This window comes from Schistocerca serialis, chromosome 9 (assembly GCF_023864345.2).
Source record: "Schistocerca serialis cubense isolate TAMUIC-IGC-003099 chromosome 9, iqSchSeri2.2, whole genome shotgun sequence".
Classification (NCBI taxonomy): Eukaryota; Metazoa; Arthropoda; class Insecta; order Orthoptera; family Acrididae; genus Schistocerca; species Schistocerca serialis.
In genome coordinates, this window is record NC_064646.1 from 286692519 (window position 1) to 286710659 (window position 18141).

The window sequence follows — 18141 nt, forward strand, 5'->3', positions numbered from 1 at the left end:
CAGTGTTGATGAAACCACCACCCAGTACCTACCAAACAGAGGCCGCATAACTCTAGTTGAAAGTCAGCTCCTGAAAGTTCATGATAAAAAAAATTGGGCATACAGGATCTTCAGTTTACTTGAAGAAAAGCATTTACAATTAGATTAACTCTGCTTTTTATTCATATTGAAACACATGAAATGACTATCAAGTCCATATTTAATATGGGAAAAGGTTATCATTCAAAGTTCACTGTCTGTATAACAGATACTCGAAAAACAGCCAGAATTTTAGAAGTCCAATCCGACTAATTTTCACATTTTACCACTCTCAGACTCACAACTATTCGCGATTTAAACATTCAGTCATTTCAGTTGTGTTCTTCGTAAGAGGTGCTCGCCTAAATATTTCGTACACAGCACGAAACACGCCACGCAGAGCTGTTACTATTACCAGAAAGTTCACATGCTCGTATCTCTCAAACTATTTAATTTAGAAACACCAAACATTCATTAAAATGTTCACAACTCCAGGTGCTTCAGTCACAATATGTTCAAACCGAAATTAGCTCACTATTTCCTCATCTTACAGAGTATTTTTAAGGAGCAATCTAACATTGTGTTATCTGTAGACCAGCTAGCAAGCGACTCCTCTTGAAGTACTCTCATATCTACCAACTCCTCTCTATACGTGGGAACAGCTTAATTCTGATTGTCTGTTGATCTAGATGACCATCAGATCATTCCTTCCAGATCATTTTCATGGCAAATCTTACCTTATCCAATCACTAATTTGATGGTAATTATTGTCAGCAAAACTTCAAATTCTTGTATTTTGTTTAATCAAAATAAACGAAGTGCGAAATATTCTTCAAATTGATAAACAAACATATTCCGTCTCTAACTTCCATTCTGGCTACTTTTGTACAAAAGCAAGCACACACTGACATAGTCACCTGAATCATGGTTGCAACATAACTTTCCCAAGGTTCATTTGTACAAGGTTTTATGTAAAATGAAATATTAAATTTTGATGTATGTCCCACATACACACACTCAATCATTCTCATGCACTCACATGGCAAAAATAATCAAATAATGTTTTTGACCGGTTTTTGTATTATATAATGCACAGTGATTAAAGTTTTTAAAAAAATTCTAATTAATTGATTTTTATACACTGATAATTTTGGAATGGCTCCAAATGATAATTAAAGTCAATCTGTTATTGTTCCTAACTAGGTTTTAAAAAACAAGTGTAGGTTTTAGGAGTTTTAGGTAATTCTCCTTATCTCCGGAACTATAGTAAATAAAAATCTGAAATTATGACAGCATCATTCCATTAATAACAAAAGGTTGTGTATCAGATTTGAACAAAATCGGATCATAACTAATATGGATTATTTAGGTTTGTAGAGGGTAGAAATCTTTGTATTGACTGAATGTTACACTATGCAATTCTCACAGCAGGCAGCATCAGCTGTGCTGTGAGCAAAGCAGATAAAAAACATCGCCATACAGATGGCTGTGTGTCTTACTGTAACGAATGTCATCTCGTAATAACTTGCTGCATTACACACACCCTATGAACCTAAAATTACTTCCTAACTTTACAGATACACACATATCATAATTCGTTTCCTCTGTGAAAGCGGTTTTTATTTCCAGATATAAGGTTCTTCTTTAGTCTTGGAGCAGGGGCAAGTTGGTTGTGGTTGGGACTTCTTTTTGAGTCTTCTCGGCCTGTGATCCCATGACCGCCCCCCCCTCCCCCCCCCCACACACACACTTTTTCCATTTTTTAGATCTGTTCTCACCTTTTATGCTTTTATTGTGTGTGTTTAATGTTCATTAGTTTCTAATTTGACTCCCCTGACTGGATCTGTCCACTTTTAGCAGACCTTCTTTCTTCTATAACTCACTTCGGAATCACGTGACTGATGACCTCGCCATTTGGTCCCATGCCCCTCAATTAATCAACCAATCCATAGCCTTCTAGGTTGCCAGCGACAGTCAAGTGTTCAGCGTTTAACCTTAAAGGTGTTCTGTGCACTGATCCATTGGTCCTTGCAGAACACCTCGCAACACACTTTGCAACAGCATCGGCGTCCTCTTCCTATCCTGATATCTTCCTCCGGCAGAAATGCAACTGAACAGACCCCCCTGTTTAATCCTGTACCATGCTGAGCCCTAGAATGAACCCTTCACTGAATGGGAATTCTTGCAGGCTCTTACTTCTTCACAAGATACGGCCCCAGGCCTGGATTCCATCCACAACCAGATGATCCAACACTTGAACGTTTCCCAGTGGTAGCACCTCCTCAGGGATTTCACCTGCCTTTGGCTCAGTGCTGCTTTTCGGTTGCAATGGCGAGACAGTATAGTTATCCCTGTCCTTAAACCCGGGAAGAACCCAACATCTCTTGACAGCTACTACCCAGTTAGCCTGATAAATTTACTTTGTAAACTGCTCGAGAGGATGGTTAGCTTCAGATTATGTTGGGTACCAGAATCTCGGGGCCTATTGTCCCTGTGTCAGTGTGGCTTCCAGGTGTGACAATCTCCAACTGACCATTTACTCAGATTGGAAACAGCCATCCGAAAGGGTTTTACTAACCGCCGGCAACTTGTCGCAGTCTTCTTTGACCTAAATAAGGCATATGACATGGCTTGGTGCCATCATGTTTTAGTTATCATCCATGACTGGGGCTTCCGAGGTCCCCTTCAGATTTTTATCCGCGAGTTTTTTTCTCACTATCTCTCCCGGCTTTGAGTTGGCATTTCACTCAGCATCCCTCAGATTCAGGAGAACAGTATCCCAAGTGTTCTGTGCTAAGTGTCCACATTCTTCCTCAAAGCCCTCAATGGGCTTGTTACCTCTCTTGGTGGTGGGTACCCGAGTGTTGTACATCAACAATTTTTTGAATCTGACACAGCTCCCACTCGGTAGCATCTGCTGAGTGCTGGCTCCAAGGCGCCATCCAAACGACCTTTGCGTGGACCACCTCCCAGGGCTTCTAGTTTTCTCCTTCCAAAATGTGTGTTATGCATTTTCGTCATTGACCCACAGTACACCTCGATCCAGAACTCTCTTTAGGCAACGAGCTCTGCAGTGTTGTACCAGAGCCTTGTATCTTGGGCCTTATTTTTGATAAAAAAGAAAACACATGGCTGCCCCATATTCACCACCTGAAGGCAACATGCATGCAGAAGCTTAATGCTCACCACCTCCTGGCCCACACATCTTGGGTTGCAGGTGTACCACTCTTCTCCATCTGTACCGTGCTCTGGTCTTGTCCAAACTAGATCATGGTAGTCAGGTTTATGGCTCAGCAGCTGTGTCCACTTTGCAACTACTTGGCCCTGTTCACCATTATGGGGTGCATCTGGCTATTGGTGCCTTTTGCACTAGTCTCGTTGACAGTCTCGTCACAGTAGCGGGGATTCCCCCTCTACTAATATGACGGAGCCAACTCCTGGTTTCTTACGCAATTCCCATTCACCAGTTCCTTGACTATCCGGTGTACTCTGTCCTTTTTGCAAATGAGGGATGTCTCCTTCCTGGCACTCGCTGGTAGGTGGGATTGTCGGTTGGCACGTGTCTCACTTCTTTCTGTCGGGATCTCCATCTCCACACTCTGGAATACACCATGTGTGTTTCCTCTCATAGTCCCTCTTGGATGGTGCTTCGACCTCAGATTAGAACCAGTCTGTTCCTGGGTCCTAAGATCTCTGTTGCCCCTATGGTTTTCTGGCTTCTTGTCTGTGCCAACCATGCAGAGTTCCAGGGTGCCACCATCTTTTACACTGATGGTTCTAAAGACTATCGATAAGGTGGGATACGCTTCCACGTCTTCCAGTGGCTTAGAACACTATTTATTGCCGGTATCATGCAGTGTGTTCACAGCAGAGCTTCTAGCCATTCACAGAGCCCTCCATTTTGTTTCTGAGGCTTCCCTCCACAGTGTTTTAATTTTTTCAGACTCTGTGAGTAGCCTGTAGGCTATCGACCGATACTACTCTCATCACCCTTTGGTCTCCACTATCCATGGCCTTCTCTCTGCTCTTGGCTGTGCTGCCTGCTCAAGTGTCTTTCTCTGGGTCCCAAGTCATCTGGGCATCCGAGGGAATGGATTGGCTGACTGTTTGGCTAGAGAGGCAGATACTTCCATTTCTTGCGTGATTCACCTGCAGGATGCAGATCTACATCAAATTTCTCTTTGCCCAAAAGTGGAATGACATCTTGTGCGCTTCTGCTCGTAGTAATAAACTCCGCACAATAAAGGAGTCTACTGTAATTTTGTGCTCTTCCTTCCGCTCCTCTTGGAAGGAGCCCGCTGTTCTGTGCTGTCTACGCATTGGTCATACCAGTCTCACCCATTGTTTTCTCCTTCATAACGAGCCACCCCCCACAATGTGGTTGTGGAACGAGACTGACGGTGTCCCACATATTGGTGGAATGTCTCCTTCTTTTGGCCCTTTGTGCTAAGTATAATCTTCCTGATTCCTTAAATTTTGTATTAGCATGTGATTCACGTATGGGTGAACTGGTCCTCAGTTTCTTCTGTGAAAGTGATTTTTATTTCCAGATGTAAGTTTTTACTTTACTGTTGGTGCAGGGGCAGGGTGGTTGTGATTGGTACCTCTCTTTATGTCTTCTCGGCCCAGCACCGCATGGAAAGACCGCCCCCTTTTTTTCCAGTTTTTAGATTTGGTCTCATGTTTTATGCCTTCTACTGTGTGTTTTAACTTCACTGACTGGATCTGTCCACTTTTAGTGAATTCTCTTTCTTCTGTTAGTAACTTCAGAATTGTGGTACCGATGACCTCACTGTATGGTTCCATATACCTTCAATTAATCAATCGATCAATCCTAGGACATGTGGCTTCTTGCTCCTATTAGAGATCCTCCAATGTGTGGTGTTAGTGGCAGACAAATAACTGCGCACCACTGTTTACTAGTTTGTGTTTTATTTTCAGACAAGAGGGCAATGGTAGATTTGTCAGCACATCTATCATCTCTTTCGAAATGAATGTGATTAGAGTTTTAAGATTTTGTGATGTGTCCAACATGTTTCCAAAAATTTTAGGGAGATGTTCATAATGTGTTAACATGGTGGCTCCATTTTTTATGTGATCAGCCAGTCGCATTTCCCTGTGCCATTCTTTTAGCTCTTCTGTGGTTTTACTTCAGTTTTAATCTCGTGTACAACACCTTTCACTCTTCTCTTTTGTATTAAGGCCCATTAGATAGTGTGATTGTGTGGACCAACATGAGTGTGGTGGGAGTGAGAGAATGAGTGTCATTTTATAGGTCTCCTCCTCATTGTGCGACAACAATATGAGACATCTAACCCACATTTATTTCTTTTAAAATGTGTAAGGGAACAGATAACATCTGCATTGAGCACCTGTGAACTTCACACACACACACACACACACACACACACACACACACACACACACACACACACACACACACCGGCCAACCTCTATTCCACTGGTGCAAATCACCGACTGAGTCTCCACCCTGGAGTCACTGACAGCCCCAGGGAGGTTACTGTTACCTCAGATGAAAGTTCTGCAATGGAACATTTGTGGCATCAGATCTCACAAGACAGACTTGCAGCTGCTATTGCGATTGCTGTGCCTAGTTGTTGTATGCTTCCAAGAAACGAAATTACGCCCTCAAGACCGCTTTAACCTCTTACCAAACAATTTCTTTGAACACCCAGCTACAAGCTGTTGCTGACAGTCGTTTTCTCCCCATTTGTACCTTTTATCTTTGTAATATCTAGTTTACCCCATCATCTGATCTCACCAGGGCAGACATCCAATAGCTTATCACTCAGCTCCCTTAAACTTTTTCGCTGCTTAGTGTCTTAAGTGCCCACCGTACCATGTGGGGCTCTCTAAGAACTTGACCGGGAGGCTATCTCCTGGCAGATATTCTGAACCAGCTTACTCTCACTTCTCTCGACATTGGTGGACCCACATTTCTTTCAGATTCCGTACACTTTCTCGCTCCTAGATCTCTCATTCTGTAATACACATCTTGCCCACCATCTAGAGTGGTCCATTGCCCCAGCACATACTCGAGTTACCATTTCCCACACTTAATTCATCTGGTAACTCATGTCTCATCTGTGTGCAAGACAAACTGGCAGCTTTCTAAAGCTTACTGGATTCTCTGATCTTCATCAGTAACCTTGGCGAACTTTTCCACAGCAGTGTTCATCAAGTAGAGTATCTTACGAATGTTATTATTACCAGTGTAGAATGTTCCATCCTCTGAAACTCTTCTCTACCACGACATGTCCCAGTCTCCTGGTGGACTGAAGAATGCCGTCAATGGTTTGCATGCGCAGATATGCTCTCTGTGTCTTTGAATGCCATCCCATGAAGGAAAACTGTATTCATTATAAACAGTTGTGCACAAAGTGTCGTCGCATTATGAAAGATAACAAAGAAGCTTGTTAGACATCTCTTACCAATTCTTTTTAATCATTTTACTCCGTCTTCTGTTGTTTGTGGTAACTTACGTTGGATTTCTGGAAAAAGGCGCATCTCCAGATTGCTCAAATTTACTTTCACCTCATCACAAGCCTGCACTCCAGAACTGGACGGTTTTACATTTAGATGTTGCAGCATCTGTCTCTTGATGACCAGCACTTTTACCTTTGTAAGTATAATCACTTGTGGAAGGATGGTGCATTTCCTAGGTGCTGGCGTGGACCGCTGTAATCCCCATACGCAAGCCTGGTAACCGTCTTCCATCCAGCTGCTGTCCAATTTCCCTCACCAGCAGTGTCTGCAAGGCAATGGAATGCATGATCAATGGTCGGCTGGTTTGGTGGCTTGAGTATCTGAATTTGTTAATAAATACACAACATGGATTTTGTAAGCAGCGCTTTGCAGTTGGTCATCTCATCGCCCTTTCAATCCATATTATGAACTGTGCAATTAGTCTATAAACTGTTACCATTTTTAAAGCTATAGAACATCACGTGAAAGTCTGAAATTTTTTTATCAATTACTCGCAAATGAGGGCGCACCAGGATGAACAGCTGGAGAGTGTAAACGTCACCATATAGACTGTTTCAGAAATTTGATCCCACAACTAGGAACCTCTCTGTGAGGTGAACGCTTCCTCGTCTAACCATTAATGGGCTAGTCACCTCTGTCAGGGTGCTGGTCACTCCAGTCGTGTATTTAGACTTCGCATCTGGTACAGCTCCCACTCATTAACCTTGGCTGAACATCAGCTCCAAGCTGCCATCCGAAGGGCCGCTGCTTGGACATCTTCCCATGATTTCCATTTCTCTCGACTGCAAGTACGCAGTCATGCATTTCTGTTGTTCTACAATGGTCCATCATGAGCCAGCACTCGACTTGGGTATCCAGCACTTTGGAGTTGTTGCCTAGTCCTAGTTTTTGAGCCTCCTTTTCGAAAACAAGCTGACTTGGCTGCCCCATATTAGTTAACTAAAGACTAGCTGCATGTGGAGCTTAACACTCTCCTTCCATGCCCAAATCTGTTGAGGTATAGATTGTGCTTCTCTGACCCATATTTACGAGGCTCTGGTCTCATCTCTACTGGACTATCAAGTACATGGCTTTGTGGCAGCTGCTGGTTTGAAATTGTTAGACCCTGTCCATCACTATGGCATGTGATTTGCTTCTGGTGCCTTCTGGACTAGTTCCCGCTTCGGTTTCGACGGTATCGACTCTTCTATGCGACTCCTGGGGGACCTCACATCTTGTGTGAGTACATGTTTGGCCATCATTGGGTCCCAGCCCTTGCAGACCTATTTCCATTTCCATGCTGCAAGTCTATCCATATACTACTATTTATTCTCCTCTGCCTTTCGATTGGACGGTCTGTTTGATGCCAGCTGTCTTGGACTTGGTTTTTGATTTTGGACACTCTTTCTCTTCGCTTCTGGCATTATTCGGCTTTTCATTCTTCAGTATGTGGTCCCCATTCTTGGGTTTGACCTGCTATTATTTTCCCAAATTTTACAAAACTGTGGGTCGTGCATGGTAGGTCACCAAATGCGGTGTATATTGTGCCAGTTGTTTGTTTGTTTCTTTGCACCTTTCCTGTGACTATAACATCAGTGAGTCACAGTTGGAATCACTCAACCCATACAAATATATGTGTGTAACACTATGTAGAGATATTGAATGGAATGATGACATAGGCTCAGTCGTTGGTAAAGCAGGTTGGTAAACTTAGGTTTATTCATAGAATATGAGGGAATGCAATCTGTCTACAAAGGAGTTTGCTTCTAATTACTTGTGTGGCCAATCCTTGAATATTACTCAAGTGTATGGAACCAGACCAAATTGGTCTGACAGGAGATATTGAATGTTACAAAGAAGGACAGCACAAATGGTCCCAGGTTTGTCTGACATGTGGCAGTATGTCACAGATATTTTGAAAGAACTGAAGTGGTAGACTCTGAAGAAAGATGTAAACTATCCTAAGAAAACCTACTTACAAAGTTTCAAGAAGTAGATTCAAATGATGACTGTAGGAATATGCCACAACGCTCTACATACTGGTCACATAGGGATCATGAGGACAATACTAGAATAATAACAGCACACACAGACATTTAAACAATTATTCTTCCTACACCCCATATATGAATGGAACAGGAATAAACTCTTTAATGACTGATACAATGGACATTCCCTTTGCCATGCACTTCAGTGGTTTGCAGAGTATAGATATAGATGTTACTAAGTCTCCACCCAACCTCCAAGTTCTGATTACAGATTGGTTTGTATTATTGGAAAGAAAGAAAGAAAAAGTACAAAAATTACAGTTATAGTGTAGTTTATATGTTGAGTCAGAAAGGATGCAAGAGGTTCTAAATTTTGCTGCATCATTCCCAGCTGCACTGAAAAAGAGATCACAAAAAGCTACTTCTTCAAAACACTTACTTGTTTGAAGATGGAGATTTCAAACATGCTGATGCTTCTGTTCCTAGGGGTTCAGTGTTCACCAAATGAATTATTTCAGTAGGGGCACACCAAAGATAAAGCTACTGCTCTTTCTCTCATGAGAGTTATTAAATGAGCTACTTTTTTTATTATTATTATTTATTTTATGGCCTTCATTGGACCACTCTAGTCAAAAATACAACGTTGTAAACAAGTTGTTACACAGGGATACAATTTGGCTCAACAATAACTTAATATGTTATTTAGGTAATATAATTATTAGAGTCATATTCTTATATGAAAGGTGTTTTGCTCTTCTGTCTGCCCAATATTTCTTCATTCTTTCCGATATTTTCTTTCTTTCTTCATCTGAGACCACTCTTCCTGTACTCCTTTTATTGATTTTCATTTGTAGTCTGGTTTGCGGGTCTTGCAGTATTCTGGTTTTCTCTGTCTTGTTTTTTAGGTCATCTACTGTAATTTGGAGTTCTTTTATATCTTCCTTAATTTCTGTGATCCATTTAATGTTGCTCTTGCTATTCCACAATTTTTGTATTATTTTTTACTAATTCTGTTTTCTGGAGTTCTCTCAGATGTCCAAAGAATGAGATGCGTTTCTTCCTGATTGTGCTCATGACTGGCTCTATTTTCTTATATACTGTTTCATTTGATGCTATTCTCTTATGTCCATTTATTTTACGAGGGCAGTTCAATAAGTAATGCAACACATTTTTTTTCTCGGCCAATTTTGGTTGAAAAAACCGGAAATTTCTTGTGGAATATTTTCAAACATTCCCGCTTCGTCTCGTATAGTTTCATTGACTTCCGACAGGTGGCAGCGCTGTACGGAGCTGTTAAAATGGTGTCTGTAACTGATGTGCGTTGCAAACAACGGGCAGTGATCGAGTTTCTTTTGGCAGAAAACCAGGGCATCTCAGATATTCATAGGCGCTTGCAGAATGTCTACGGTGATCTGGCAGTGGACAAAAGCACGGTGAGTCGTTGGGCAAAGCGTGTGTCGTCATCGCCGCAAGGTCAAGCAAGACTGTCTGATTTCCCGCGTGCGGGCCGGCCGTGCACAGCTGTGACTCCTGCAATGGCGGAGCGTGCGAACACACTCGTTCGAGATGATCGACGGATCACCATCAAACAACTCAGTGCTCAACTTGACATCTCTGTTGGTAGTGCTGTCACAATTGTACACCAGTTGGGATATTCAAAGGTTTGTTCCCGCTGGGTTCCTCGTTGTTTAACCGAACACCATAAAGAGCAAAGGAGAACCATCTGTGCGGAATTGCTTGCTCGTCATGTGGCTGAGAGTGACAATTTGTTGTCACAGATTGTTACAGGCGATGAAACATGGGTTCATCACTTCGAACCTGAAACAAAATGGCAATCAATGGAGTGGCGCCACACCCACTCCCCTACCAAGAAAAAGTTTAAAGCCATACCCTCAGCCGGTAAAGTCATGGTTACAGTCTTCTGGGACGCTGAAGGGGTTATTCTGTTCGATGTCCTTCCCCATGGTCAAACGATCAACTCTGAAGTGTATTGTGCTACTCTTCAGAAATTGAAGAAACGACTTCAGCTTGTTCGTAGGCACAAAAATCTGAACGAACTTCTCCTTCTTCATGACAACGCAAGACCTCACACAAGTCTTCGCAACCGAGAGGAGCTCACAAAACTTCAGTGGACTGTTCTTCCTCATGCACCCTACAGCCCCGATCTCGCACTGTCGGATTTCCAAATGTTTGGCCCAATGAAGGACACAATCCGTGGGAGGCACTACGCGGATGATGAAGAAGTTATTGATGCAGTACGACGTTGGCTCCGACATCGACCAGTGGAATGGTACCGTGCAGGCATACAGGCCCTCATTTCAAGGTGGCGTAAGGCCATAGCATTGAATGTAGATTACGTTGAAAAATAGTGTTGTGTAGCTAAAAGATTGGGGAATAACCTGGTGTATTTCAATGCTGAATAAAACAACCCCTGTTTCAGAAAAAAATGTGTTGCATTACTTATTGAATTGCCCTCGTATACTGTTTGTTTATACATGTCCTTATTCTTCTTTCTATTTTTAGTATTCTGTAAATTTCTGCTGTATTAGTTGTTTTGAAGATAGTTTCAGCTGCATACGTTATTTCTGGTTGTGTAACTGTTTTATAGTGTTTTAGTTTTGCATCTATAGATAGGCTTTTTTTTGTTGTATGTAGTTTTGATAATGTAATTTGTGTAGTTCAGTTTTTTTATTCTATTCTGCCATGATGGCTTCTCATTTAGATTGTATGTTATTATTTTGCGCAAACACTTAAATTTATCAACAATTTTGATTTCTTGTTCTCCTATTGTACTTTTGCTTGCAAGTGGTGGATCAGTTAGCATTATCTCTGTTTCTTCAAATGATATTCTAAGGCCTACTTTCTCTGCTATTTCCTGTAGTGATTTCAATTGTTGCCTGGCTTCCTGAACGGTGTTGGCTAGGAGAGCAAGATCATCAGCGAATCCCGAGCAGTTCAAGCTGATATCATCTTCTGCACTTCCAATTATCATCATCTTTGCCTTGTCCTTGTACCATTCTCTCATTATGTATTCCAGTGCACAGTTGAGCAGTAATGGTGATAGGCAGTCACCTTGTCTTAAGCCTGTTTTTATGAGGAATGTTTCCGAAATTTCTCCTCTAAACTTCACTTTTGATTTGGTGTTGGTTAGAGTGAGTTGTATTATTTTAATTAGTTTTGGATGGAGTCCTAGATTTCTTAAAATTTTTAATACTGAAGGTCTGTGGAGACAGTCATATGCCCTCTTAAAATCTACAAATGTTATTGCCAGAGGTTTGTTCCGTTTCTTGTAGTATGCCATAATCAATTTTAAACTAATTATCTGCTCTGCACAGCTTCTCCATTGTCTGAAAGCTCCCTGATATTCCCCTAACTCCTGTTCTAATTGCTCCTTGATTCTTTCATATAGGATCTTGGATAGAATTTTGTATGTGCAATCTAGGAGAGAGATTCCTCTGTAGTTGTCTGGGTTGCTCTTATCTCCCTTTTTGTGTAGTGGGTGGATGACAGCTGTGGTCCAATGTTCAGAGAATCGTTCTGTTACCTAAATTTTTGTTAGAGCCATGTGTAAGGAGGTCTTGACTGTGTCACTTGCATATTTCCACATTTCAACAAAAACCTGATCTTCTCCACATGCCTTATAATGTTTTTGTTCTTTAAGAATTTTTTCTACTTCTTGGAAAGTTGGAGGGTCTAGTTTGTTAGGTTTGGTTTTTATTGGGGTATTTATGTTGATTTGTAAGGGTTCTTTGGGTTCCTCGCAATTCACAAGTTTGTTAAATGCTTTTGCCATGATTTCTGCATTTTCCTTGTTACTGTGTGTCAGTCTTCCATCTTCGTCTTTCAGTATTAGTGTAGGGGCCTCATATTGTTGTAGTTGTTTCCCAAAGATTTTATAGTAGTTCCTGGAGTTGGTTTTATGATGATTATCTTCTATAGAGTTTATAATATCTTTATGGAATCCTCTCTTGATTCTTCTAATATTTTGTGTGAATTTTTTTCTTTCATGTTTTAGGTTGATGGCATTTTCTTCAGTTTTGTGTGTTTGAAACTTTAACCATGCTTGGTGTCTATCTTCATGGAATTTGTCACATTCTGATGTCCACCATGCATGTTTCCTTCGTGGGTTCAAGGGAGCTAGATTCTCTGCTTCTTTTTTAAGATTTGGTACTAGTTGTTCTAAATCATCTGTTAATTTGATGGTTTGTGTTATTTGTTGGTATTTACTATTTTTAATTAGCTTATGTGGGTCAAACCTCCTTTTTGTTTTATTAGTTTTTCCGATCCTCTTCTTTAATGGAGTGAATTTGATTTTAATTTTAACTATATAATGGTCTTAGCCTGTGTCTACTCCTCTCAGTACTTTAACATTGTGGATCTCCTTATGAAAATTTTTGTCCATACAGACATGGTCTAGCTGCCACTCCCCCTTTCTCCAGTCTGGATGTTTGCATGTTTTAAGTTTACTTGGCTTCCTCTTAAAGTATGTTGGTTTAGATATAAGGTTGTGTTCTCTGCAGAGTTCTACAAGTCTTTGACCGTTTTTATTTGTAAATTTATGTGGACTCCATTTTCCAATTATATCTTTATATTTCCTTTCTTTTCCCAACTGAGCATTGAAATCTCCCAATAAGATTTTTACATTCTTTTTATTTACTCTGTTCACAGTTTGTTGTAGAAGGTCTCAAAATTTATCTACCTCTTCCTTTGTTTTGATAGACAATTTTTTTCATTTGTTTTGGGCATGAGCATTTATTATTGTATAGGTTTTATTTATTGTTTTAAAGCTTAGAGTCGCAATTCTTGGTGATACTGCTTGGAAATCCGTTACTGAATCTATTATTTTTATGTTTACTAAAAACCCTGTTCCAAACTGGGGACATTGTTTCATTGCCCTCGGTCCTGGTTTCCCATTATAAATTCTGTATCCTTGTGATTCGAGTAGGTCCTCTGTGGTGTTTCTCATTTCTTGGATCCCTGTTATTAAAATTTTATGTTTATTTAGTTCATCTGTGAGCTCCTAGAGTTTTCCGGTCTGAAGTAGTGAGTTTATGTTGTGTGTTGCTATATAATTTGTCTGCTCATGTTTAATCTTCTTTTTGTGTTTTAGTGCGCATTTTGATGGTTGCAAACACTCCAATTCGTTGCTGTCTTCTAGTTGACTACCCACCGAATCCGATGTAGCCTTTTCCTACCTTTTTGAGCAGGACAGTGGAATTTTTTTCCTAAAAGACCTTTCCATTTTTGACTTTCGAAGGTTGTCAACGTTAGTTGGAGCAAGCTCCGATTTACAACTACTGTTGTTAACCACAGAGGGTGTGTGGTCCGCAAAAGCTATTTTATTTCACTCAAGTCCACCTGTAAACCGGTGAGGACTAACCTATCCGCCGCCTGGGACGCGCCATGTAGGAGTATGACCTCTCCTCCTACTATGACAGCATAGAAGCTACTATAAAACTACAGTTTCTTTTTTGGTGTCACCATATGAATGCTGTTCTTTGTTTTGTGAAGCTGTGTTTATAGAGGCTTTTTCAAACAACTTTTACTAGCAGAAAGAATTCTCGCTTTGCAGTGAAGTGTGTGCTGATACTGAAGTTTGGAAGTAGGAGGCGGAAGTAAAGCCCTGAGGGTGGTCGTGAGTCATGCGTGGCTAGCTCAGTCAGCAGAGCTCTTGGCTGTGAAACACAAAGGTCCCACATTAGAGTCATGTTCTAGCATATGATTTACCATCATTCTTACCTATAGGAGCTTTCAGTGCATATAATGTGCTATGAGGCTTTATGTTCACTTGCACAGTTTGAGGCCTTTTCACATTTACATTTGATTATTTAAGGAAAATCACTGATTATTGTTGTTGAGTGTCCGAGCAACAAATCATATGTTTTAATAATATGTTGGTAAATAATTGGTTAAACATTTTCAACAGTAAGCTGTACTGCTTCTCTTTGAAATGCTGACATTCCTTTCTCATAAAAGCTTCAACTTGTTTCATTCTGGCAGTAAATGACAAACAGGTATGTAATGCTTGAGACAAGACTTTTGTTGGTCTCCCTTATTTCTTAGTGGCATTTTGTAGGCTATCTGAATTTTGTTAAAATTAATGGCTAGTAGAGGTCTGCTTGAGCACATGAGTAAGAAAAATTATAGTGAGCCTGTAAGTAATTCCTGTACTCATTGTCATTGGGGTTGGTAATTGGCCATGTACTTTCAGGTTAGATTTAAGATCAAGGAGAAGTGAAACTTCATTTTCCATTAGTTTAATTTAAGAAGTAAGTGTAGAGATTTGATTTTAAATGGATTTTGTGTTGTACACGCTAGCTTATCTTTTTTCTTTCTCAAAACTATTGTGTTGAAACATTAGTATTTTCATATCCTTTTTTTTTTTTAAGAATCTGTTTTCAGTGCCAAATAAGAGGGCATCAGACGAGTTAATTTGTTACCTTTTCTCTCTCATTGATGGAGATAAATACAACATCAAGCAGAATTTGCTTTACATCATGTTAGACAAGAAAAGGGAAAATAGTTTTTACTCTCAGGTCCACAACTTTTCAAAAGATATAAGTGATGTAAGTATGTTGTTTCATTTAAATTACACCGGCATTAATAATAGGTTTGTTATTCATTTTATTCTATTTTCTTTTCTGCTCAGGAATATCCAGAGGAAAACCTGCCAAAAGTGGTTAAATCATTTTTCCTTATGCCTTCAGGAGAAAAATATGTGCAATACTTGTACAAACTTACATTAATTGCAATGAAAAATGATCTTAAAATGGCTGGTATGATGACTGATTTTGCAATACTTTTTTAATCTCATTGAATGTGGTTGGTAGTGGTTGCCTCACAAGTAATGATATCAAATACTCAGTATTTACACTTTCAGGGATCGTAATGCATCCAGCAAGAAGACCTAAGGATGAGGAAGAATTAACAAAACTAGAATCTATGAATGATATATTAGACGAACATTTGAAAATGCAGACCAAGTGTGCTGAGCAATCATATGTAAAGAACAAGAATAAGGAAAGGTAAATATACCACTGACTAAATTGCCCACTGACTATCATTTGTAATACCAGTGTAACAATTGTCTCTTTTTCCAAGATTGTTAAAGCTACAAATAGAGAGAAAGCGAAAGGTGCTGATGGAGCTGACAGCAGATCTTAAATTGAAGATGGAGAAGTATAGTCTTCCAGAACATATGAAAAGTTTGGTCTTCTCAGGGTATGACCAAAAAGTCATAAAAGGTAATATGGCTGTTCTTTTGTTAAATTATAAAAACTATTCCAATAGTCACAAATGAATCAATGAAATAATTGTTTTGTGCAAATTTGTTTACAAACAGACTAAATGCAGAAACATTATGTTGGAGAAGCGCACTCATTTGTGGCAGGTATATTTTAAACTTTACCAATTAAAATTAAAATCAATCACAAATTGAAGAGAGAGAAAATTATGTGACACACTTTCTGGTATTTACTGTTGTTCAGGAGCCTCTATGTGGCCACTCTCATGTCCTCTTACATTGCTCCCTCCTCTGTATCTACATCCTCCTTGTGGCTTACTTGCATCATCTCCCTTTCTCTCATTCAAGATCATTCTTTTGTGGTGAGACCAGTCATTAGGCAGTACATACAGAAACCATAAGAAGTGAGTGGAAGACAGAGTGTTCAATGTATCACAAAGAGACAGCCCAACAGTAGACCCATGCAGTGGCTAGATTTGTATAAAATATTGGAATATATACTGCCTCAAAGTATGCCCTGTAGCTCTCTAGTTTGATTTTTTTCCTTTGTGACAGTACATAAATATTCTTTAGGTGTAAACAGTCTGTAAATACACTGCGCAACAGAATTAAAGTATCACTTTTACGAAGCCCAGTAGTTGTCTCCCATTTTGATGCATAAGTTTGAACTTTCTTGAAAGGTACCTACAACCCCTCTCTGTAATGGTGCGAAAGCATGGCACCCTGAGACTTCAACCTCATGCTCATTGACACTGAAAACAGCAAGGTATCTACACATGCAAAAAAATATCACTGATGAGAAGTTCATTTGATGTATAAAGTGGGTTAATTATGTCACACTGAACGTGTCACATGATGTGAAGGTTGTAATAGCCCCTCTTCCCACATTTCAGCCATGCTTTTGATGCCTCTGTAGTGGAGGTTAAAACTGCAATATCCAGCATTTAAGTCAAGTGGTTTGCTTATGGGTGGCCAAGGAAAACATTTCAGACACACCACCACTCAGAATCAAAATGAAAAGGCCTCGTGGATGCGAGGTGGCGGCATAAAGGGCGTCAGTGAAACCAACCTTTTCCCTGGGACACTGATTCCCACACGTTGTGCGGTAAAAAAAATGACAGTTCGCAGTGCAACAAGCAACAGGAAGATTGTTTTGACACTGCCTCCACCCTCAGACATTTCAACCCTTCTCTGTGGGGCTGAATCCTCATTGAACTTGATCGTACCCCTTCGGCGTGCAATGTGACTAATTTTTGCTCTTGTGTACAGGTTATAACCAGTAGGTATAGTTCAAAGTCTTTGGATGAAATTTGAATGTGATCTGAGCAGCAAAGAGTCTTAGTGCTTTTTCAGTGCTCCTGTTGCGCACTCCTGTGACATGATCAAAGCGGGCTGTAACATTGACATGTGTGAGAATAAAATGACAAAGAGTGCCTTTAGGACCCCTCAGTTTTGCAAAACCTTCAATGGCACCCATCCAACTTTAAAAATGTACCATTACAGAGAAAACCTACCCAATTGGCTTATGCATCTCAAAGGCTAGTTGCCCGCCTGCAGCCACCTAGGAGTATTTTGCAGGTTTTCTCTGTCAATGCTAATTTTGAAAATACTCAGTTAATGTGGGTTGGTGCCACCAAGAGTTTTGCCAAACTGGAGGGCCTTAGAACAACCATTTGTGTCAACACCTCCCCCCTCCCCGTGATCACGTCACGAAAGGACATGAAACAGGAGCACTGAAAAAACATAAGGACCCTTTGCTGCTACTGATCAAGTTCAGATTTCATTGAATGGTTTTGAACGCTCCCTAGTGGTTCCACCCTGTACACCAGAGCTTAATTGCATTTGCATCTGTAATTGAAAGAGGTGTGATCATGTTAAGTGGGGTTGCTGTCTTGTGATATCTGCTGAGAATGGTTGAATCGCCTAGGAGGAGTTACCAGTGCCAAAGATTGTCAAGTATATAGTAATTTTGCTCATAGCACTGCGAACTGTTATTTTTCACTGCAAAATGTGTGGGAATCAATGTCTCAAGAAAAGGGGTGTTTTCATTGACAACCTTATGCTACCCCTTAAGACTTTTTCATTTGGTTCTGAGTGACAGTGTGTGTGAAATGTTACCCTTGGGCTCTCATAAGAAAACCATCTGATTCCAATGGCTGGCCATCGTGGTTCTGACCTCCATCAGAGAGGCGAAAAAAGCAGCAGTGAAATGTGGATAAGAGTGGCTGTGTCAACCTTGTTATCATGTGACAAGTCCACGGTGGTGTATGGCAGGATTGTGGTGAAATTTGATGCCAATGTGAAATTATTAATGCACTTTGTCACATGAACATCTGAGCTGTGGTCTTTTTCTCGTACCTGAAGCATTGTTGAGCCCAAGGGAGAGGTCTCTGGGTGCCATGTCTT

General features: G+C 40.5%; 1 protein-coding gene across 1 annotated transcript in view; it reads left to right on the top strand.

The window, feature by feature from the left end:
- Positions 1-18141, top strand: part of LOC126419764 (uncharacterized) — a 148662-nt gene that overhangs the window by 3701 nt on the left and 126820 nt on the right. The window contains exons 2-5 of the mRNA XM_050086939.1: positions 14882-15058; positions 15142-15268; positions 15373-15517; positions 15594-15736. Of these exons, the coding sequence (XP_049942896.1) occupies positions 14882-15058; positions 15142-15268; positions 15373-15517; positions 15594-15736 (592 nt within the window). The remainder of the gene's footprint in view (positions 1-14881; positions 15059-15141; positions 15269-15372; positions 15518-15593; positions 15737-18141) is intronic.